Source organism: Dermacentor albipictus, chromosome 2 (assembly GCF_038994185.2).
Source record: "Dermacentor albipictus isolate Rhodes 1998 colony chromosome 2, USDA_Dalb.pri_finalv2, whole genome shotgun sequence".
Taxonomy (NCBI): domain Eukaryota; kingdom Metazoa; phylum Arthropoda; class Arachnida; order Ixodida; family Ixodidae; genus Dermacentor; species Dermacentor albipictus.
Genome location: NC_091822.1, coordinates 156,461,053 through 156,486,098, shown reverse-complemented (window position 1 = coordinate 156,486,098; position 25,046 = coordinate 156,461,053). Strand labels below are relative to the sequence as shown.

Sequence of the window (25,046 nt, the reverse complement as noted above, 5' to 3'; positions counted from 1 at the left end):
TATCGCTGCGTCGTAACTTCGTTGGCTTATTAGTTGTGATGCTGGTGAATTCCCAGGGAGGCATTGGACAGGGCTGATTGTCAATCCGAGAGCCGCGGTGAAAATGAGCATGCAGCGCAGCGACAGCCGGAATAAGTTGCTTTTTTATTTCACGTGCTTTTTCACGTTGCAAAATTAGCTCTGCAATTGTGTTGAGCTGGGCATGTTCCTGTAGGGCTGGTATCGGAGTGATGCGGGGCAGTGCTGTGATTGTGCGCATAGCATCGCGATTAATCGTCTCCAACTGTGCTAGCTGTGCCAACGTCAGCCGTTGAAATTGTGCTTGATATAAAATTCGTGGCTGCAAGACTGCACGCACCAACCGTCGAGCTACGTCAGTACGAGCTCCAGCTGCTTTTGCTGCAATGCGACGAATAAGGTGAAGTGTTTTTGTCGAAGTCTGTCTGGTTTTACGGAGCCAGTGTGCACCACTGCCGGATTGGTGAATATCGAGACCCAGTATGCGGACCTCAGAAGCCTCAGGGATTGTCACTGCGCCGAGTCTAAATGTAAAGGGGTGCTGCGTGATTCTTGTGCGTCCTTTCTTGTTGGCCACCACAACATAGCTTGATTTTTGGGCGGAAATGTCCAATCCTGCTGTCCGAGCGTAGTTGTTCAGCACATCAAGGGCTTCTTGAAGCTGTTGAGCTTGTCTAGATATATCTTTATGCACGGACCACAAAGTGACGTCATCTGCATAGATTAAGAACCTCACATCTGGAATCCGATGTAGTTGCCAGGCTAGAGGTATTAGAGCAACGTTGAAGAGAAGAGGAGCCAGAACCGAACCTTGTGGGACTCCTCTGTTCGATGTGAAGTATCCTTCTTGCCTTCCATCTACTCTAATCGCAAATGTGCGATTCTGAAGGAATGAGTAGATGAATCTTATCACCCGCGGTGGAAGTCCCAGGTCAATGAGGTTGGATATAATGATTTCATGGTCTATATTGTCATAAGCTTTCGTTATGTCTGTTGCTACTACCGTGCGCACAGCGTGACTGTGTGGAGAAACCTGTAAAACATCGCCTGATAAGATAGAAAGTCCGTCTTCAGTTCCCAAGTAAGAACGGAATCCAATTTGAGCAGGATGATATTTATCGTGGCGTTCAAGCCACCAGGAAACTCGTGTGGCCAGCATCTTTTCAGCGAGTTTGCAGACAGTTGAGGTTAGTGAAATTGGGCGTAAAGATTGCAGGCTATTTGGAGACTTTCCTGGTTTCGGAATCGCGACAACAATTGAGTGCTTCCAATCAGGTGGAACGTTTCCAGTCTCCCATACTTTATTAATAGCCTGAAGAAGTGCGTCGAGAGTTGCTCCTTCCATGTTCTTGAAAACCTCATAAGGAATACCATCGGGACCAGGTGTTGTTCGTTTCTTCGAAGTTTCAATCGCCGCTATTAGTTCGGCCATGGTGAAAGGGCTGGATATATCGGATATGGAAGTTGTGTCACACTCATCAATTTCGGGGCAGTTTATAGGTGACGCTTGATCGTATTTCGGGAAAAACGCTCTAGCAGCGTGTTCTGCAAATTGATGCGGCGAACTCTGCATCGCTAACCTAACGCTCGCTGCAGGGTCAGGTTGCTTATGACCGCGTTCCATTGACCGGAACGTGCGCCAAAGTGCTCTGTTTCCAATGCCCGATCCAAGATTCTCGCACCACTCATACCATCGTCGTCGAGAAAGTTGCTTTTCGTGCTGACGCGCCTTCGCCGCTATATGGTTAGCACGTGCACGGCTACCTGGTGCATCGGGATTTCTCGACGCATACAATTCTGCCTGACGTCGCTTTGCCCAAAGTTGCAAAAGGGTGAGGTCCGGTTGAGGTTGTTCCTCGTCAACTGTGGTTACAGTGGTGTTCCTCCGTAGCAGTTCTTTCAAAGCGGGAAGAATTTCTGAGGGCTCTGAGGGTACTTTATCAGTCGATGATTCCCGAAACTTATCCCAATGCGTGACTGTTACTCGTCGTCGAATTTTCTTTATGCACGTTCTGTGCAAGCCAATTATTATTGGCATATGATCACTGCCCCATGTATCTGGTTCCACCCGCCACTGCGGCATTCCAGGACCCAACCACCACGTGAGGTCTGGGGCGTTTGTTCTAGATACTGCGGGTACAGTACAGGTAGCCACAGCATGATGGTTCAGCAGTGTAAAAGTGGCATCGCTCATGATGTTTTTAACTTGGTATCCTCTTCGGGAGTTGTACTTGTACCCCCATTCTGTATGTGGGGCATTGAAGTCTCCACCCACGAGAATAGGAATTCCCGGGTACGTAGACCGGAGATGGGCTATCCACCCCAAGTTCAAACGTGTGCGCTGCGGTCTGGCGTAGAATGACACTAGAATGACAGGAATCTTCACTGGTCGTGCCAGGACCCCGACAACTTCTTGATTACCACTACACCATGGCTCCAGGTCAATCACTGTGTGAGCAATTTGCGATGATATATAAACTGCAGCTTTTCCCGGAGCTGAAGCCATTGTAGTAGCACGTCTATCTCTAATAGATGGGTTATGGTACCCATTAAAATTGGTTAGGGAGCATAGCTTATTATGCTCTTGAATAAGCAGTGCCCACACATGTAGCTTATTGTATTGAAGCTTGGTTTTAATTTCTCCTAACTTGGAGTTTAGGCCCCGACAATTCCACTGAAGAATTCCATCCTGTGACAGCTGCTGCAGAGAATTAGCCATGATGCAGGCAATTCTGAATGAGTAACGTTAGCTGAGCAAGTTGATCTAAAACTGCTGTCCAAACAGCTTGGTTGACCTGTGGTGCCGGACGGGATCCAGGCGTAACGGTGGCATTAGCAGTGGTTGAAGCGTCACGTGTCGGTCCTATTTTCTGACGACGCAGAATTACCAATTCTTTATGTTTGCGTAGTCGCTCAATCTCTCTGGCCAGTGCGTCTATCCGAGCGTCAATGTCATCATGGTCATCATCTGACTGATGCAGAGGTTCCGGTAATTTATGTTTCTTTGTCTGCGACTGCTTGCCACGTTTAAGAACAGAAGAATACAGTTGTGTTTCTGGGGCTTTTTCTTCTTCTGCCAGGAGCATCTCTGGCTCTTCTGCAAGAACCTCATAACGATTGTGTGTTGTTACTATAGTCGTTTTTGGTATAGCCTTTCGTATCCGGATTGTGGCCTTCTGTTTAGTCGGACAATTTGTGCTTGTCAAATCGTGCTCATCAGATTTGCATAAGCCACATCGATATCGTGGTTGGCCTTCTGGTGTGAGCTTTTCTGGATCAATAGTACGCTGTGGGCAAAATGCCTGCATGTGTCCACGTTGAAAGCAGCGGTAGCAGAATATTGCTCGAGGGAGGTATGGTTTAGGTCGCAATATGCAACCATAGTAATAAAACCGTTCTGGGATACATTGAGGGCCCTGTACCGTCACTAAGCATGTACGGCTTTTGCCCATGAATCTAGCTGCGAGCACCCTGTGTGTCGTGGAGGTCAATTCACGACATATTATCTCAGGGGTGTCTTCTGGGTCAATGCCATAGACAACACACCTCTGTATATTAGGGCCCGATGCAAAGTAGCACTGCACAGGCAGGTGTTGATCTTCTGACAGCGGGATAGATGTTAAAGTGCACATTTTCTGCACATCACTGAGAGATGCCAAGTGCACAGTGATCGAGTTGGTAGATTTATATGCTGCGAGCCACTTTGGCTCGAGAGAAGCATGGCTGCGATCGTGGCCTAATGGTTAGAGCGTTGGGCATGCTGTGTCGAAAGACGGAGGTTCCATCCCACCATCGTTCACGAGTTTCCTTATGGAACTGCAGGCGGGCTTCACCCATCTCGGAAGTGTCTAACAGAAAACCAGACGCGCGTGGAACGTACGTGAACGCATCGCAGTGTGCTCGATATTGCTCGGTTGCAACAGATGCGAGTTTCAGAAACGTCGCTTTGATATATGGGAGTGAGCAAGGTAGCCAGCGCGTGCCTGCTGAGAGATTACAGTCATAACAATCTCAAAAATATGTTATCGCAGTACTTGGAGAGCTATCGCGTACTCATCGGCTCCTCGGCATCATCGGCATCACCGGCTCAGAAGCATTGCGAGCACCGCAGGAACCTGCGAAGATGAGATGAGTGCCCTTCGGAGAGCTTTGGGGCACTTAGACGACAGGGCTTTCAAAGAGGAGAAGAGAGAGAGTGAGAGATAAAGATGAAGAGGAAAGGCAGGGAGGCTAACCAGATATGTCTCCGGTTTGCTACCCTACACTGGGGATGGGAGATAGGGGTTAGAAAGATGACAGCGAGGAAAACGTAAAAAAAGAAACACACACACACAAAACACGCATGCATGGAGACACACACACACACAAAAGGCGTTCCAGTTAAAGACGTTCGCAAAGGCCGGTAGACCGCAGAAAGCGCAATAGCGCTTGCACGGCCTTCTTTTGTGACGTTAGGTCCCTTCGGTGGAGTAGAATTCTTTGTTTCAGATAGCGGTTGGTCGCCCAGTTGGTCAAGTTCGTCAAAGAGGAGAAGGTCTTAATTGGGCCCGTGGCCTCGTGCGTCTGCCATGTGCGAGGCCACAAAGGCGCTGGTGCACATCTTGAAATGCACCCAACCTGTACGACCGTCTGCGACTGACTCGGCGATGAACGCTTTTGTGTAAAAGTTCAAACTGTGCACTTCGTTCTTCCTTCTCCTTTCTCAATCCAATTTCCCCATTCCCCAGTGCAGGGTAGCTTACCGGGCTCAACCGGGCTCAACCTGGCTAACTTCCCTGCCTTTCCCTAATGTCCTCTCTCTCTCTCTCTCTCTCAGGGACAGCGGTAGCACGCGTGCATGCTTTACGTCCAAGTTCACTGTTAGGGAGATTACACGTTATCGCGCCTCGTTGGAAAATGACGAAAACCGCACGCCTGCTGGCATTCTATATAGATATGCACTCCAGTCGATAACGCTGAAAAGACGGTTGGGGCGTGTTGTTTACGAGCCCTCTGAGAAAGGCCAATTGGCAAGGAGCTACCGTCCGTTGATGGAAAGCGCATGATGGTCGTCTCTGTCTCTCTCTCTCTCTCCAAAGTGACAGTGTGTGTGTGTGTGTGTGCGTGAGAGAGAGAGAGCGAGAGAGAGAGAGAGCGAGAGGAGGCGGGGAACGCGCCATTCAACGCGCGCGAGCGACTCAGCTGCGGGGGAAAAACACCGCTGCTCAAACACTGCGCGCGCAGCAATCGCCTTTCCCTCTCGAGTGGCAGAGTTGCCCATTTCGAGCACGCGATTGCAGACGCTCGCGAACTTGGCGCGAGCCGCATATTTGCTATAGTATACACCCAGAGTGCGAGCTTGCCACAACGAGATAAGCGCGATTTCTTTCGCCGTCTGGTGAAGGAGCTTGTCGCCTTTATTTCTTTCTTTGGCCACCTCAGCCAGACAGAAGTGAGAAGAGAGATGGGCGAAGAAGTCCCGCTGCGCCTCCGTGTTTAATGCGTGATGAAAGCAGTGTCCGTGTCTGCGCGACGCGCCAAGCGAAAGTTTAAGGGAGCGGCAGGAAGCGCTTCCGTAGAACGCCGGCGACACATTTCCGGCATCCTATCCGCTCACAAGCGGGCCGTTTTGATAAGCGCTGGCATATATATATATATATATTTTTTTCAATGCGTAGGAATTTCAATGCCTACCCAACGAGGAAACGAGCCCGTCCGTCTGCCCGTCCGTCACGTAAGACGATCGCTTTCAATATAGGGCCCGCAGGAGCGAGCAAATTGACCTTCCTACTGCGTCTCGATTCAACGCGAGCTAAGCGATGAGAACACGGCGCACACGAAGCTATCAGCATTCGGCGCAGTCTGTCCCCATCGCAGGTCGCTTCGCGGCCAGCGATGGAGACGATAGCGTTCGCGACCAGCGTTTCCCGGTAAACATTACGGTTACGTACACTCCAGTTGCTGGGAAGCGTGAGAAGCAGTCGGGGATCTTTGAATGCTAACGCGTTCCACGATTAGAGGCGCAGCTTAAGCGTCCTCCAAGTTTTTGTCCCAACATCCTGTACTCATTGAAATTCCGTACACGCCAATATCGTAAACACGTGAAGTCACTGTGTTCGTTTGCAAGGACTCTTCGTCCACGCCAGGATTCACAAAGACAACCGTTCCTGTTGACTAGCTTTCCTCGCGGTGTTCGGCAGGACCGGATTGCGGGAACACGGTGATATGAAATAAGGAAGTGACAAGAGAAAAAAAAATGACTGTGGCTTAGCTAAGGTTAAGCCCAGGATGCGAAGCATACTAGCCTTTATTTTAGTTGTTGAACCACTGTTTAGCCTGGTGAACTGCTGTTGCTTGGCTATATTTTGTTCGGCTAGACGAAGAAACAACTCATGCAGGCGAGCGCACGAGCTGAGACCCGGCTATGTAGCTACGCGGCCGCAAGCGAGCGCACGAGTTGAGCCTCCGCTTTTGCAGCTGTTATGACGTCATATGGTAGCTACGCGGCCGCGCGCGGCGCAGCAAGGAAGAGCGTGGTTGTGCGGCTAGTATGCTTCGCATAAAAGGAATACCGCAATTGAGAAACAAATCGTTCGGTCAGGAACGCAACAGCTGTGCTGCCGCTACGTAGACAGCGCTTAAAGTACAGGATAGTCATTTCGTCGTAACGGGGGCCATCACTCCGCGACAGCTAGGGGACAAATGACCTGCTCGCCGTTGCTTCACCGGACGCTATAAAGCTCAGGTATACATGTTATACAACTTAGGGGAGCACCCAGAAACACGTACAAATACACAAACGCCTTCAACATCATGAAGACGAGCAGAGATAGCGCAAAACACTGTAAACTTGGTTGACTCATTATATTTGTCTAATTGCATCGCACATTCTCGACATTGCCCGCGCTCGGTGCGTGAGCTGGTGAAGAAAATAAAAAACAGAACAAGAAAAAGAAAGAGCGAAATAAAGGAAGAAAGACAACAAACATCGGTGTGCGGTCAGCATTATGAAGACGAGCAGAGATAGTGCAAAGCACTGTAAACTTGGTTGACTCATTACATTTATCTAATTGCATCGCACATTCTCGAGATTGCCCGCGCTCGGTGCGTGAGCTGGTGAAGAAAATAATAAAAAAAAGAACAAGAGAAAGAAAGAACGAAATAAAGGAAGAAAGACAACAAACATCGGTGTGCGGTGAGCTGGCGGCGAGCTGGAACGTAGCGTGGGCGGAGAGGAAGCAGACGGCGCAGACGGAGTAGCAGAAGACAAACAGAAGGCAGTGGAAACGCACGTTGCGCCATCTGCCGCAATTCGCGGGCACCCCGAGAACGGCGCGCGGCGCGCTTTGCGCGCCTGCGTGCGTAGCTCTGCTGCACTTCGTCTCAACCCTGCCACATGTTCGAAGCGGGCGAAAAGCAGAAGCATCGCAATGGCATGTGCTCTCCGGGATGCGTTCTCCGTTCGCCGTTCGAAGCAGCAGCAGCAGCAGGTGCGTCGGCGCCGGTGAATACCCGAAACGAGGATCGCGTCTCGCGACTCGACAAAAGGGGAGGCAGCGATGCGTAACGCGCTCAGTTCGAGCTTCTAGCGTCTTCTAGGGTCACGTATTGTCTCGTTTCGTACGTTTCGCGATACCGCGCGGGGTCGCTACCGGGCGTCTCTCACTCCGCCTCCTTACTGTATCGGTTCCTTATCGCACTCCTTTCGGTTCTTCCCTTGCCTAACCGCGTTTTCGCGTATTTTGCTGTTTCCGCGGTAGATGTATAGAGTGTTTTGCTTTTCTTTCTGCAGGCTCGCCGCTACTTAACATCGTGCTGCTTATCCGGCTCATCCTCATTTCACCTGTTATTCGAACTCGTTTCCTCCTTGCCTTATCGCTTAATACTGCTCTGCGCACTCACTGCCTACTGTAGCGATACTTATGGTCGCAATTCGTCTGTGCCAACCTCCTTGGTCTGTGCTCTGTAGCCAGTCCGTCTTGTATAGTATCGCGCAATCGCCACTGCGAGGCTTCTGTCACTCATTTTTTTCTCTCTGTCGGTTTCTTATCGCAATCATCTTCCTCTGCTTCATCATCATATCATATCACTGCCACGTGCGTTTCCTTTTGTAAAATACCCTGCCTCCGTCTCCTGGCGTCGCGACAGTAACATTTTTGTTTTAATCTTCCGTTTCTGTCTCTGTAACTCTCTCGGCCTTATCACACGTATTCAGATTTCGGACAGCAGGCGACGATAACGGTGATGGGATTTTTCTGCTTCGAGTGCTGATAGAGTGGGGCCGGTAGAAGCGGTGTGTTGTACGCGCTCTTTCGGCTCAACCTTTTTTATCTTGTCTTTCTGTTCTTTCTGGCGTCGCTTTTATCTGCGCGTTCCTTCCAGACTCGAGCGGTGTATACCCGGGGGCCTGCGTTAATCAGCAGTGGTGTCGTTTCAGCTCTCGCACGGCGATAACGACAGGTCGACGAAGTATTTAGCCCGGTCTTCATACAGCAGGCGAACATTTTTTTGACGCCGCCGTGACGTACTCGGGAACTCCGTCGGAGCTCACGAAGCGCTCCTCGCGTTGAGGGCCTTGCAGTGGCGAACGAGACTTAGTTTGACGCCGGTTGTCGAGACGTGTTAGGGACGTTTGCGAACGACTTGCGTTTGGCGTCTCCGAATTGACGTGTCGGAACGTTTAAGCGACGTTTCGTGATATTGAACCTTGGATGTTTGTTGGTGGGCAGCGCTTCTGGCGAGAACGCCGCGTTGCATTTTCTTGCCGGCGTTGTGTACACACCTGCAGTGCGTGTCAGATGAGTGTGGACTCGTGCGTGTCCAGTGCATCGTTTTGTTCAGTGTCGCGTTTCTTGTGAGAAAGCGTTATAGAGGTGATGGAGACTGTTGCTGTCTGACGGTGAGGAAAAAAAATACGTCGCCGGAGAAAATAGCCTGGTTGTCGCAGAGTGGTGTTGAAGACCTCCACCGGTTCCTCCCGTAAAAACTGGGCAACGATGTCACTCATGCATCAGTTCGACGTTCACGAAGAGGTAAGTGGATCAACGTTTCACAATTGACATTCGTTTTGATTGAGACATTTCACTGAAACTCCCTGTGCAAAACTTGTGACACATTGTGTCGTGTTTGCACATTGCGAAGCGATTTGTTTTATTTATTTATTCGTTTTTGTTCGTGAGCGGGAATATCCACATTGACACCAGTGGCTGAGTGTTTATTTATGAAATTTGATAAGGTGATAGGGCTTGTTTTGTTCAATTTTGAAGAGCTTTAATTGAAGTAACGCTGCGGTATTGCTGCAACCCAATAAGTTTGACTTTCTGATCGCATGTATCTAGTGTTTCTTTCTTTTGTATTTCCTATTTACTAATCGAAACCATTCTGGAAGCTGTTTATTACAGTTGTGAGATTCTGCCACTTACCATCCAAGTTGTTTCTTTTTTTTTTAGCTGCACCAAATCTTTATAAATTGTCTGTGGCGACGGCACAATTCTAATCCTTGACCTAAATTACTCGATCACGCGCCCATTACTTCTAGGAGAAATCAAAATAATTAATTTAATCATTAGCATGATTACGTTAATTAACTTCTCAATTATCTACGAATTATAGCCGATGAGTTCGCAAGGCGTATTCACTTGGAACGAATTCTCAGGACTGCACAAGTTTCGATGTATTAATTTTTAAAGTGTCCGACGAAGTGCGTTGGCATTCCAGTTGCGTTTTTAAAGAAAACGCTCTCTTTATTCACTGACGTAAGAAAGTAACTATGCATTTTGTCGGACATTTTAAAAATTAATAAAGAAGTAATATCTCGAAACTGGTGCAATCCTGAGAATTCGTTCCACGTGAACACGCCTTGCGAACCCACTGGCTGCAATTCATAGATTGAAATAGTGGCCGTAATGTTCACATATAAAACGTCAGTTTACGTAATTATGTTAATTATATAACTAAGCAGTTTGATTTCTCGTAGAATGGCCGCTTCATCGAGTAATTTCGATCAAGGATTAGAATAGTGCCAGCTGCCACCGGCAATTAAAAAAAAAAATTCGCGCAGCTAAAAGAAATAAAAAAAAAGCGGCCTGTACAATAAACCTGAACATTGAAACAATCTTCCTCTTCGCGGAGTATCCCGAGACGACCGATGTAGGAGGACAGTTTAGTTTTACTATACTGCGGTTTCTTGTTTACTATACAGCGGCGTGAACGCGGCAGAATGAATGTGTAGTCAGCGATGGCTGAGGCAAGGTCATTCTCTTATCTTGGTCGGCTGTTCTATAGGAGTCGAACCTGGTTTGAAGTATGAGCGCGTGATAGAGATATAGATGCTCTTCAACTACCGTAGCTTGGCACAACAGGCGGACCGCGAAGAGACAGGTTCGCGCTAAATGACATGACCTGTACATATGATTGATCAATATATATATATATATATATATATATATATATATATATATATATATATATAGCTCGACAGATCAAAGCAGGAGGAGAGCGGTGAGACAGGTCAGTGACGTATGGCAGAATATCATAGACTGATTGACTAAGTGATGGATTGAAGAGTTAATCGGTTTATTGGTTAATTGACTGACGAATCGATCGATAGGATCTGGCGCCCGAAAGCACCACCTCGGCTGTGATCGAGACTCCACGCCATGGAGCGCTCCGGATGAATTCGGATCAGCCCGGCCACTAATGCTAAATCTACCCAGTCTAGCGTCTTTCGCATTCGATTTCCGTCAGGATGCAACCGCGGTGGGGCTGGGGGGTCGAACTGGCTACCTCGGCTCTCTGCATCGGGTTCGCTATACCCATCACCGAGGTCGAAGCGGGGCGACGTGGAGTGCATATCTATATAGAATGCCAGCATGGCGTGCGGTTTTCATTTTCCAACGAGGCGCGATAACGTGTAATCTCCGTAACTGTGAGCTTGGACATAAAGCACGCGTGCTACCGCTGTCCCAGAGAGAGAGAGAGAGAGAGAGAGAGAGAGAGAGAGAGAGAGAGAGAGAGGAGCAAATGAAACTGTTATTGTCATGATGTGCGGGAAAACACACGCGTGAACACCACACAAAAGAGGAGCGGGCTAGCTATTAGACAGTTACAGCTCGACGAGCCAGCGGGCCAGCCGGCCCAGAGGGCCAGCGTGTAGACGCCAGTGCGCATGCGCGGTAGAACATGCGCGGTGACGTCTGCGCTGGGCCCATTTGCTCGCTGAGCCATAACTTTATGGTTTATGGTTTATGTCAATGGTTTATGGTCTATGGCAATGGGTTATGGTTTGTGGCAATGTTGTGCTTAATATGATGGTTTTGAAAAAGTGTACGACCACGTGAACAGGACGTGTGTGCCTCTGCTGTTGTCTTTGCCAGCGTGGGGGCGAAGGACTCCCTCAAGCCATCCTTGAACGGCTTTTCCCTTCGCCTCCCATCACATGTATGTGTGATAAACCAATAAAGAATCAATCAATCAATCAATCAATCAATCAATCAATCAATCAATCAATCAATCAATCAATCAATCAATCAATCAATCAATCAACTCTCTCTATTGTCTCCCGAGAGGGACACCACCACGCCCGCCCGCTCGAAAGAGGAGGCAAGAAAGAAGGGAAGGGGAAACGGTAGGGGGGCACAGCATAACACGTGACCCACAGTCGGAGTGCATGAACACAGATAAAAAAAAAATGGCTGTGGCTTAGCTAAGGTTAAGCCCAGGATGCGAAGCATACTAGCCTTTATTTTAGTTGTTGAACCACTGTTTAGCCTGGTGAACTGCTGTTGCTTGGCTACATTTGGTTCGGCTAGACGAAGAAACAACTCATGCAGGCGAGCGCACGAGCTGAGACCCGGCTATGTAGCTACGCGGCCGCAAGCGAGCGCACGAGTTGAGCCTCCGCTTTTGCAGCTGTTATGACGTCATATGGTAGCTACGCGGCCGCGCGCGGCGCAGCAAGGAAGAGCGTGGTTGTGCGGCTAGTATGCTTCGCGTAAAAACCAGAGCCGGCCGAGTCCTGTATAGTTGAGAATAATTCTGTAGTACAGCTGTTGCGGACCTATAGATCGCGTCGGCTTGAAACTCGCCCCTTTCGGGAAATGAGGCGACGACCGTGAATGACTGTAAGCTGCTGAAACTTGCTCAGCTGCGACGCAAATTCGAGGACAACGGCTGCTGGAAGCGAGACATTGTACAAGCGCGAGCGTTGAACTGAGCGACGACTCGTTGAAATTTCCCCACACCGGGTATAATGTATACGCCATACGCTATTTAAATCACCGAGGTACGTGGCTCATAGGCTGTGGCGTTGGGCGCTGCCGAACACGGGGTTTGAGTCCCTCGGCGCGGCGGCCCCATTTCCGTGGAGCCAGAAAGAAAACGAGAACCACGCACACACAGAGACAAAAAGAAATAAGGCGCATGCATACTTATTATTTAAGTAGTATTTACTGTACTTAGAAAAGCAGAAAGTTACCAATCAAGAAAGGGGTCACGCAAGGACACACAATCCCTCCAATGCTTTCACTGCATGCTCAGAAGAAGTATTCAAGCTATTAGGCTTTGAAGGATTGGGAGTGAGGATCAACGGCGAATGTGTCGGCAATCTTCGGTTTGCCAATGGCACTGTCCTGTTCAGAAACACTGGGGGCGAGTTACAGCAAATGATTGAGGACCTTATCCGAGAAAGTGTAAGAGTGGAGTTGAAGATTGACATCTATCAGACAAATGTTATGTTCAACTGGTTGACGAGGCAACAAGAATTCAGGATAGCCAGTCAGCCTGTAGAGTCTGTGAAGAAATACGTTTATCTAGGTCGATTACTGACAGGGGATCCTGATCACGAGAAGAAGGTTCACAGAAGAACCAAAATAGGTAGCAGTGCATACGGCAGCCATTACCAAACCCTGACTGATGCCTTACCTCTGTCCTTGAAAGGAAAAGTATACAACCATTACATTCTACCGGTGCTTACATATGGGGCAGAAACTTGGAGGCTATCAAAGAAGCTAGAGAATAAGTTAAGGGCCGCGCAAACAGCGATGGAACCAAGAATGTTAGGCGTAACGTTAAGGAGACAGGAAGAGAGCGGTGTGGATCAAAGAGCAAACGGGTACAGCCGATATTCTAATTGAAATTAAGAAAAACAAATTGAGCTGGACAGGCCATGTTATGCGTACGATCGATAACCGGTGGACCATTACAGTTAGCGTATGGATGCCAAGGGAAGGGAAGCGCAGTCATGGACAGCAGAAAACTGTACGTGGGGTGATAAAATTAAGATATTTGAAGGCGCGATTTGGTATCAGCCAGTGCAAGACAGAGGTAATGGGAGATCGCAGGGAGAGGCCTTCGCCATGCAGTGGACGTAAAAACACCCTGATGATGATGATGATGACGACGACGTAGCATTTATAACCCCCTTGGTTAAGATTCATCCGGAGCTCTCTACCACCGTGACAATCAATCAATCAATCAATCAATCAATCAATCAATCAATCAATCAATCAATCAATCAATCAATCAATCAATCAATCAATCAATCAATCAATCAATCAATCAATCAATCAAACAATTCAGAGGGTTCGCGAGTCGCCGGGGTTTTACGAGGCGCATGCAGATAGTTATTTTGCATTCGAGTATAAGTTGCGACAGGAACTGTGGTCGTACGTGCCAAGTGCGCTCGTTCGTGTAGCGAGACGTGAGACATAAAATCCATTAGCATAAGACAACCGGCTTGCGCGCGGACATTATGTCCGTAGCCGTTTGCTCTGTTCAAACGTTTATGCGCGCGGTTAAAGGGACACTCACGGAAGTTCATCTTTACACTTATTGGACTCGCATCCGACTGCCCAACTTTCCTTGGAAAAATAAGATCGTTAAGTGCATTCTTTTGCTTTGTTATTACGATTCCTTCTGAAGAGGAAGCTTTAGCTCGGGCCCAACTCCGATGCGGCCAATTCAAATACATGTTAAACGCAAAAACTTTTTTTCTGAGATAACCTGTGGACCGATTTTAATGAAGTTTGCTGCACTTGAGAGAAAAAGTTAAATTCTAGTGACTGTTGTAAGCGGAATTTCGATTTATGGCCTGAATTCTGTTAAGATGATTTTCAAAAATTCGCAAGTTTGAAAAACATAAAAGCACGAAGTTTACAAATTAATAACTCTGCACCAAGAAAAGATATCGCGGTTCTGTAAACGGCATCCATTATATCATTCAAAGCGGACAAAATCGATATGTCAATTCATATGTTATGTGAATTTATTACGTTGTGTAGAAAGGTGCTGCAAAAGCTGTATTTACACATTACAAAATTTTTTTAGATTCATGTGTAACACATCAATTTTGTCCGCTTTCGATGCACTATAAGATACAATTGACAGAATTTTGATATAATTTCTCGTTGCTGAGTTACAGAGTTGTAAACTTGATAGTTTCGTTCCTTGAAGATTTTCTAATTTTGCCAATTTTTAATAAAAAATTGACGACCTAAATCGAAAATTCGGAACCAACAGTCACTAGATTTTAAGTTTTTCTTTTAAGTGCAATAAAGCTCGTCAAATTCGGTGCAGTGGTTGTCGAGAAAAACGAATTCTGCTTTTACATGTATTTAGGTAGGAGCACCTGAACTAAAGCTTCTTAATTTCGCAGCACCCTGTAAAAAACAAAATGAGTGAAACTGCAAAAAAAAAAATCTTTTTATGCCTTGTATTGGGCCACATATTTGACCGAAGCCGGTGACGATTTATTCTATTTACGGGCATAACGAGGGCCACGTTTGGCTCCAGCTTTGCTTAAAACTATAAAATGCGACGACTGATACTTTTTATTTTTTCTGTCATGCTGCTGTCTTTTTTTTTCTTTCATTCTTTTTTTTTCGTACTCGTCAAATTTGCTGTTCACGAAAGTCGAAATAAGTATATAAACAAAACATAAGGAAATAATAAAGGAAGAATGAAGTCTAATCAGTAAAATCAGTAATCTGTAAATAATCCGTAATCTGTAAATAATTAGTAAACGCATAGCGTCTCTAAACGTATCCTAAACGATCGACAGATGAAGCATGAATGACCTTTCAGTGATGTCCTCAGCTTGTGCGTGGCCTCTCATTCTGAGCATAGCGGTCATCAGCCTTATCTCTTTTCCGATGCGGAACAGGGAATTCTTCAAGATATCTCCAGTTGTTGCTCTGCCCTGCGTCAGCCGTATACCATCCCATGTCAGCGGATTCTCTCATTTGATCTCACGGCACGATTCCCTGGCAGTCTTCAGAGCGTTGTCCCTTCTCCGCAGTCGTAACGTTGTAGACAGCCTGTTATCTTCTCTACACTCTAAGCTCTTGGCTGGGTTGGCGCGTGCTGGGCAATACTGTATGTCGTGATGGAACGATATTGTTGCAATCGCCCCGGATCTTCCCCAGAGTGGAATGCACGCCATCGTTTGACGCTGCAAGATCTACGGAGCTCCATTACGACGAGTGCTAGCTCTGATAACGCTTGAATTCAACCTGCGCAGATTGAGGAATACGCCGTACGATGCGCGGTCGTGAATTTAAAAAAAGAGAGAGAGAGAGCACAATGGTTATGCTTCTTCTTTTTTTTTGCTTACATCATGTCTCGACAGTTTGGTCAGGATCGACGTGCCCGCATTGTGGTGCGTGCGATTACCCGGAGAAACGTTGACGCGGCAGTTCATCCTGTAAAGGCAGACGTGCTGAGTCCGACTGTAAGGACTCATTACAGACGGTTCTTTAGAACAGCGTATACATGGAACTTTATTATTTTTATTTGTTTTATTTACTTCAAACGGTCCCGATGAGGGACATTGGGGTGGGCGAACAAAATTTACTAGATGAGATTCATTATAGTTTCCTTGAAGTCGCTGGGGGCGTTACTTACGTATACGTATACGTAAGGTAAACGCAGGCGCTTTGCGTGACATTACGATGTGGCGTGACTTGAAATCTTTTTTTTTCTCCTTCGTTTTTTATTAATTTTTAACTTGCGGGAACGTGCGCAAAACGCAACCGGGGTTGCGGCATCCGGTGCCCGGTGTCAGGCCTGTCCCGAGAATATGACAAGCCCGTTAACTCCATCCTATCATTTCTACGCCGATTGATTTTAGTGCGATGATTTCTCTCGTTCCTTTCCGTATTTGGGTCTCTTCTTGTGCAGAAGTCTGTATAGACACTGATCATCATCTCGTCTATTTCTTTAGTTCGTGAGCGCAGTGGACTGGCTCTTTTTAAAGCGAACATCACTGTTTGGCTTTTGTCGCCATTTTTCGTGATCGGACTGCTGTCTCGGCGCCCGAGTTACGCAACGTGTTCGTCGCAGAAGGCCGACTGACCCCTTGACACTCACGTGTTCTCGCACGAGAGCTTATGCAACGTTCGGAGACTGGAAGAAAGGCCCCGAAATGATCCGCGCTGTGGCAGCGACGTGTACCACTGCCCCGGAAAATTTCCGCTCGCGCCTGTTCCTACTTGGCAGCACAAGAGTCCTTAAGAGGAAGCTTTAGCTCGAGTACTCCTATCTAAATACATGTAAAAGGAGAATTCGTTTTTTTCGGCAACCACTGTACCAAATTTGACGAGGTTTGTTGCGTTTAAAACAAAAACTTAAAATCTAGTGACTGTTGGTTTCGAATTTTTGAGTTAGGTCGTGAATTTTTTATTAAAAATTGGCGAAAATCGAAAATTTTCAAAAAACGAAACTATCAAGTTTCCAACTCTGTAACTCAACCACTAAATATGATAATACAATTCTGTGAATTGCATCTAGTAGTACATCTAAAGCGGACAAAATTGATATGTTACACATGAATATAAAAAAATTTAATCATAGGGAAATACAACTTTTGCAAAACCGTTGTAACCAACGTACCAAATTCACGTAAGATGTAAAATGACATATTGAATTTGTCCGCTTTGAATGATCTAATGGATGCCGTTTACAGAACCACGCTATCAATTCTTTATGCATATCTATGAATTTGTAAACTTCGTGCTTCTATTTTTTTCAAACGGTCAAATATTTGAAAATCGCTTTAAGAAAATTCAAGCCCTAAATCGAAATTCCGCTCCCAACAGTCACTAGAATTTAACTTTCTCTTTCAAATGCAACAAATTTCATCAAAATCGGTCCAGGGGTTATCTCACAAAAACGTTTTTGCGTTTTACATGTATTTGAATAGGCCGCGTCGGAGTTGGGCCCGAGCTAAAGCTTCCTCTTAATTAGCCAGGCCAGGCAGGCGGCAGAGGCCAGTGGGGCCCTGGACTAAGGGGAGGGGGGGGGGGCGCTCCGACCACTCCTCCTCAAAATCTTTTCCTGTCAAATAGTCTCTCTCTCTCTCTCCCCCTCCCTCCCTCCCTCTCTCTTTCTCCCTACACACACACACACACACACACACGCACGCACGCACGCACACACACGCATATATATATATATATATATATATATATATATATATATATATATATATATATATATATATATATATATATATATATTCGCAATCAAGTTAGCCGATGAAAAATAATTTTTTTTGTCTCATAGTTTACGTAAATGTTCTTGATGTGTTCAGGTGCAAGGAAAGTGACCCATGCGCCGAGCTCATGTATGCAGTTTTCTCGTTGCGCTCGGGAGTAAAATCCATTCGTTAAACATTCTAAGCTATGCAGCAAAGCTGGGACCAGTTAGAGAATTTGATATATATATATAGGCCACTGTAACTAGCGTTGCTCCAGAGGGCTTACCAGCTTTCTTTATATATATATATATATATATATATATATATATATATATATATATATATATATATATATATATGTATATATATATATACTGGTTGCAGTTGAAACCTTTGTTCCAGCTGCGACCAGTTGCTACGAGCAGGTGCCAGTTGCCACGGGGACGGGGTCTCGCGACCCTCAACAGCGTCTGCTTGGGGCGCAAACGAGATTGACCATCAGAAAGGGTCCGGCAGGGAAGAGGAGATGATGTAAAACCAAATAACAGAAGTTTAATACACCGTCACGGGTGAGCGGCGTGCTCCAAGCCAAAAAGTATAAGAACGTTCAATGTGCGTGCTCCTGCACGCTTGACCGGAGAAGATCTGTCCGCGACGTCTCGCTGGCCTTGTTACGCGCCCTATAGCATCCGGCCAACCTCCTTCTCGCTTGCTCCCTGGTAGAGGGCCTTGTCAGCACACTGGTCAGCCCACACAGAGGAATGCGGAGAAAAACCACTCCTTGGCAAGTCCACACAGAGGAATGCGGAGAAAAACCACTCCTGGGTAATCCACACAGAGGAATGCGGAGAGTAACCACTCCTTGGCAATCCGCACCGAGGAATAGGGGGAAAAACCACTCCTTGGCAATCCACACAGAGGAATACGGAGAAAAACCACTCCTTGGGAAATCCACACAGAGGAATACGGAGAAAAACCACTCCTTGGAAATCCACACAGAGGAATGCGGAGAAAAACCACTCCTTGGTAATCCACACAGAGGAATGCGAAGAAAAACCACTCCTTGGCAATCTCTACAGAGGAATACGGAGAAAAACCACCTTTGGCAATCCACACAGAGGAATATGTAGACAAATACACTCACTGGTGTAGAGGTGGGAAGCGTAGGTAACGTCGGGTCAACACAATGCTCAACCCACAAACACATTAATTCGGAGAGAAAGCACTCCCTGACGTAGACGTGGCGAACGTAGGACAATGGAGAGTAGGATTTGCACTGTCGCATAATCCCGTCGCACACACTCGACGTATAGATCCTCTCATGTTGACGAGCGTGACGATTAGACACGTCGTATCTCAGGCGCTTGACATCCGTTGCATTCATCGCCGCAGACAATGAACCGTAACGCCTTTCTCTTTTTTTGTAGCACTTGCCTTTAGTTTTTCGTTAATTGCCCCTTCGAATTCTATCAAACTGGAAAGGCACTCGAGTTACACACTCCACAGATATCGCTGGATTAATTACAAAAAGATGCGGATGCCTTCTTTCGCGAGAGGTTGTTGACCACGGGTGCCGAGGTTATTGAACGCGCGTGTTCATACTTTGGTGTCACACGTCACCGAAATGGACCGTGGCTGTTCTGTATACCGTCAACAGCGGCGCTTCGCACACATCCGCTTTGTTCGGGAATGCAGGAGTAATCGACAAGCGGCGTTGTCCATATATAGAAGAAAGTAAATTAAAGAAAGATAAAGGAATAAGAACACCGAAAGAAAACCAGGAAGTTTCTCGCATAGAGTTTCGAGCAAAAAATTAGTAGAGGGAACTACGGCGCTACAGTGCCCATATACAGGGCGTCCCAGCTAACTTTAGTCAGAGCTTGAAAATAAGCGAATGCCACGTAGCCGGACAGAACCGAGGTAATGCTGTCTGCCGTCGCTTGGAGATACTCAGATGATTTTCTTTTTCATTCCGCCTGATTAGATAATTAGACTTAATTAATTAATCAGCTTCTGAAATCTTAGATTAAACGTGTCAATGAGAAAACTGTAGAGCGATATGTAAAACTCCGGATACAGCTTTCTGTTGCTCAATGCGTGCTACAGAATGTTTTTCCGAGCCTGAAAGAAGCTCGCAAATACACGCGTAGTGCCTCTCTCTCTCTCTCACACACACACACACACACACACACACACACACACACACACACACACACACACACACACACACACACACACACGCACACACACACACACGCACGCACGCGCGCACGCACACACACACACACACACACACACACACACACACACACACACACACACACACACACACACACACACACACACACACACACACACACACACCATAACGCGGCCGTGCAGAGCAACGAAACAATACGGAGTGGGTGTCAGTGCATTGGTTTCCTCTTTTTGACGGCACAGATGGCCCCGCCATCAATCGCCCCGGCAAGCTCTGCTCTGTTCCTTCCTCTGGCCGGCTGCGCTTGTTTCTGCCTTTCTATGTTGCGCTGTACCAGTTTTAAAATGGTTGGTTAATATTTTGACTGGCTGATGAGGGTTAAAGAGACACTATAAAGAGAAACGATTTGTCAGTTTAGTCTGGTTCAGAATTTTAAAGCGATTCTTTGCTGGCCTCATAGTAGTGTGCACTGCATGGCAAGGTACACTTTCCCGTACGGTGCTCAATGAATGATGGATGGATGAACGGGCACACGTGCACCCGGCAACGAAAGTTTACGGACCAGGGGATCTCCGAAAACGTTCAATTCCCGAGCAGCCTGTAGCAGCAGCCTGTACTAGTAGCCAGTAAACGTGTATGCCGTAATGTTGTTAGCATATTCTTGTTGGAGCCCGAAATGCAAATACGAGATCTGCATGCGTTGTGAGGATGCGGATATATTCAGTTTTTTTCTCAGATATTGTGCCCCGCAGGATTTTGTCGCCGGGTGTACTTTGTGAGCATTCGCAGCTCGTCATCTCTACCGTTCCTTTCGCGTCTATTATCGGCCTTTAAGAACCACGCGGTTCGCGTCAACAGATCATTGGCCACGGAAGATATGCTTATTGCCCTAAAATCTATTATTTACGTTCCCCTGCTTTTGCGCCACGGATACTCCAGCCGTCTTTTATACTATTTTCGGACGCCGATTCGTTAAGCTTTTTTTTTACAATCCTTAAATCTCAGTGCCTCGGGTGTTGGGTTACTGCGTCCTGATTCACCTGTGGATGGATACTGCGACAGGCTAGCGAAACATTCCCTCTGGTTTCCGCGCTCTCTGTATACACGCCATACGCAATTATAGGTAGTCACGTGTATCACTCTCTAGCGCCACCTCGAGGTAAATCCGGTAAATTGTCTTTCATGCGGACGTCGCTGTTAAGTAATGAGAGAGAGAGAGAGAACACATGCAACAGCTGGAAGCGAACAGCTATAGTGACACATGATGCGTCGCACTTGCACTAGCTTTACTTTGTTTTCTTTTTTTTTGTTCTGCTTTACGGACCAGGTGTCGGCCTAATTAACGACCGTAATGAAGAACACGGTCGGTTCCCCCTCCGTAAAGCCCCCGCTGTTTCTATATCAGCCGCACTGTCAGCTACAGTGGATACGGGGTTTTCGACGTCGCTCTCGTACGTTACCGCGACCTGTGACTCGGTATTAGTCGAGAGTCTTCTATTTCTTTTTTATTTCTTTTTGTGCGCCGATGCGCTTCAGTTCCGGCAGACGTCAAACAAACTTCGACCAGACTTCAAGCCAGGCTTTCGTCCATGCGCTACGTACGCTTAGTTTCCTGGACAACGGCCCACGATACACGAGAAAAACAAGTTGTCGCGTAGAAAGAAAAAGGAAAACAGAGAAGAGATAGACAAGAAATCAAAGGGAAGAAATCGCTGTTTAATTAGCGCCGCGGCCACCCGCTGCCCTTTCGTAAGAACTGGTGTAGATTTCCTTTCTGTCTTCTCTCTCATGGAGAAATTGCATGGTTAACAACTATTTATTTTATTATGACTGGGTTTCTTGTGTAGTTCTTTCGTTCCCATCTATCTATCTATCTATCTATCTATCTATCTATCTATCTATCTATCTATCTATCTATCTATCTATCTATCTATCTATCTATCTATCTATCTATCTATCTATCTATCTATCTATCTATCTATCTATCTATCTATCTATCTATCTATCTATCTATCTATCTATCTAATCTAATCTCATCAGAGCAGCAGATGCGAATTGGTCGCCTCGCGTGCGCCGATGAAATCTCGGAACACGGGGCCAAGTTTTCTTTTCAGCGAGGACGTCGGCAGTTCTTCTGTAAAAGTGCGTCGTCGCCGTTCCTCGGGGACGCTCTGTCCAAGAGACCGACGGCGACGACGGGGTCTTCCACTTTCTCCGTCACCCACGACCCGCCCCGCCTCAACACTCGGCCTCTTCTCTTGCGAGAGAGAAACGGAACCGAACGAGATGGCGCGATCGGCAGCGGCGTATACCGATTCGAGGCGCGGGCGCAACCGTGCGCGTGAAGTGGATCCGTGACGCGGGAGCTGCGTTGTTGTTGCATCGCGCACGGCACCACAGCTGTCGCGATCGATTCTGAAAGGGGCAGGAAATAGGGACGTTTCGGCTAACTTGTATTAGTAAAGTTGATAGATAGATAGATAGATAGATAGATAGATAGATAGATAGATAGATAGATAGATAGATAGATAGAGAGAGAGAGAGAGAGAGAGAGGAGGGAGGGAGGTTAACCAGACTGAGTCCAGTTTGCTACCCTGCAAGTGGGGAGGGGAACGGGGAGTGAAAGAGAGAGAGAGAACATGAGTCTATACCGCACTTTGACACGCACTAGGATAGGTGCAGGATGTCTATAGCCGGGCACTCAAGTCTGTTGCTTTCAGGTAGTGAAGAAACGCTCGAACTGCTTTCTGGGCTGATGAACTGCGAGGCCAGGCTCCCAAGATCTTTGCTTCTGTAAATGGCCTGTCATCCAGTCTATTCAAGGCACACTGAAGAGTCTGACGTTGGTTGTCAAAGCGGGAACAGTGACATTAGTAAAACTAACTAACTAACTAATTAATTAATTAATTATGGGGTTATACGTGCCAAAACCAATTTATGATTATAATTACGCATTATGATTATGCATTGGCGTTCCAGTTACTTGTGTGCTTCAGTGCACGAAACGACGTCTTGTTGACTAATTAACTGGAACGCCAATGCATTCGCCAATGCAATCTCTGCGAAGTTCGGGAATTTATATCTCGAAACTGGTGTCGTCTTGAAAATTCGTTCCAAGTGGATCCGCCTTGCGAACTCCACGGCTAGAATTTGTAGATTGCAATATGGGCCATTATGTAAGTAGTGCGAAACGTAATTAGTGAATTTTTATTAATTGGTCCATTTTGCATCTCAATTTTTTTGTGCAAGTATTGTCCGCCGCTTCGCGTAGACCTGCAGCTCATAAACTAGAATAGAGCTATCTGCCGCAGGCAACTATTAAAGATTTTTGAAAGTGTTCGCTGACACACCTTTTATATACCCTATGAGAAAAAAAAGGAGTAGAAAGAACTCGGAGGAAACCAAAGAACTTATATAAGTTGTGAATTCGAAAGCATTACTGCCCAACTGAACACCTGTGAGCTGTCCTTCGTGATATGAACTCCTCGCGGGCAAGCGGGCGCGTTGGGACACTTGGCGCGCGTTTTGATTTCGCCTTATTGAAGCGCAGTTAAAACGCAGGTGGTTGCTTGCGCTGACAAAGGACGCGCGCGCGTAAAAGATAGATAGATAGATAGATAGATAGATAGATAGATAGATAGATAGATAGATAGATAGATAGATAGATAGATAGATAGATAGATAGATAGATAGATAGATAGATAGATAGATAGATAGATAGAAAACATTTCACCAAAGGGACTATAATGATTTGGCATTCCCACACCTAAGCAGTCTTAAGCACCTCTGCCGGAATTTTTTCCCCCAATTTTGTCATGCGGCTCGCCGATGGTGCGATACCAGCAAGGACGGTGGGGCAGCGCGGCCTCCGAGCCAGGTTAAAAAAAAAAGAAAAAAAAGAAAAGATTATGAAGCGGCCTGAAAAACGGAAAATGAAGTGAATCGTTAGAGAATATACGTCCCCGGAACAGACGACCACAACGAAAGCGTGAGGTATGCCAGGCGCCCCCATGCACGCGCATCTCTCGGCGGTGCGCGCTCGTGAGAAAAAAACAAAAAAAAAACAAAAAAAAACGAATGACAAGAAACTTCCAGTGATATCAAATTGTCGTATCGCGATAAGACGAGACGTCTTATCAGTCAATTCTCGCGCGCCTCGCAACAGAAGAGAACGCACGCGCCGTCGCAGTATCGCCGACTTGCGAGCGCATGCCTGTACAACGTATCTTATTTCGTTGTAGCGCGCGGTGAACAAGGACAATGGAAAGGCACATCTGACCCACACGACGCTACGCACCGCGCTATGAACTGGCGCTGTGTGCGTGTCAGATGTGCCTTTCTCTTGTCCTTCCTTGTTCAGCTTACGCTACAACGAAATAAGATATGCCGTACCAACAAGGCCCTACAGCTATCCCCATATGCACCCGGCCACAAAATATTACGGACCTCCAAATCTGAGAAAAATCATCTGGATATCTCCGCAGCCTCACAACGCAGCCTAATATCAGCATTTCGGGCCTCCACTGGAATATGCTGGGAACATCTCCGTATACAGTACTAATGGCTACTGCTACAGGCTGCTCGAGAATTGAGCGTTTTCCAACATCCTGTGGTCCGTAAACTTTTGTGGGTGGGTGTACAACGTAACCGCGCACCTATACGAGAGAGCAACACGGTTGGGCATCTCGTGCCAACGCCTTTTGAGCGACGCGAAACGAGAGACAAAGCACCTTTTTTTTTTCTCCTCCGACTCCCGCGAATCGAAAAAAAAAAGAAGCGTGCGAGAATGCCGATTATAGAGTGCGCAAGAACAGCAGGTCCATCTAGCACGCGGCAGTAAACTATGCAGCTGCGAAGCGGAAGTACGAGGAAATACTTCTCTCCAACTACCGCGGCGCGGCAGCTATACCATACAGAGAAGCGAAAAGAAAAAAGTAAAACAAAAAGTTTTGGCGGAGGCCGAGGGGGCGGCGCAGCACGAAAGACGTTTTCTTGCCCCCGGAAGTCGCGGAAGGTTGCTGGACCTCTAAAGCGACGCTATAAGCCGCTTTGTTTTGAGAAGGCTCGTTCTTCATTTTTTTTTTAATGTTTGATCGGCGCCGTACTTGTACGGCGTTCACCCTCGAGGATACCCGTCTCTCGCGCCCCCTCGCGCGGTGGGCATTTCGCCGATACACTGTAAAATAATTTACACCCTTAAAAGTGAAAAAGGGTGTAAATATGTCTATAACTCACACCCCTAGGGTGTTATCATGCAATGGATACCCTGAGGGTGTGAGTTATAAACATATTTACACCATTTTTCACTTTTTAGGGTGTCAATTATTTTACAGTGTATAGGACGTGGAGCCTATACGGGTCCGCGGACTGCGCGGA

General features: G+C 46.9%; 2 protein-coding genes across 2 annotated transcripts in view; one reads left to right on the top strand and one right to left on the bottom strand.

Annotated features, from left to right (window-relative positions):
• Positions 1 to 25,046, bottom strand: part of LOC139056165 (mitochondrial fission process protein 1) — a 118,499-nt gene that overhangs the window by 37,642 nt on the left and 55,811 nt on the right. The window lies entirely within an intron of this gene.
• Positions 7,368 to 25,046, top strand: part of LOC135915516 (mitochondrial sodium/calcium exchanger protein-like) — a 153,894-nt gene continuing 136,215 nt past the window's right edge. Inside the window, exon 1 of the mRNA XM_065448631.1 lies at positions 7,368 to 9,029. Within this exon, the coding sequence (XP_065304703.1) occupies positions 8,994 to 9,029 (36 nt within the window). The 5' untranslated portion in view covers positions 7,368 to 8,993. The remainder of the gene's footprint in view (positions 9,030 to 25,046) is intronic.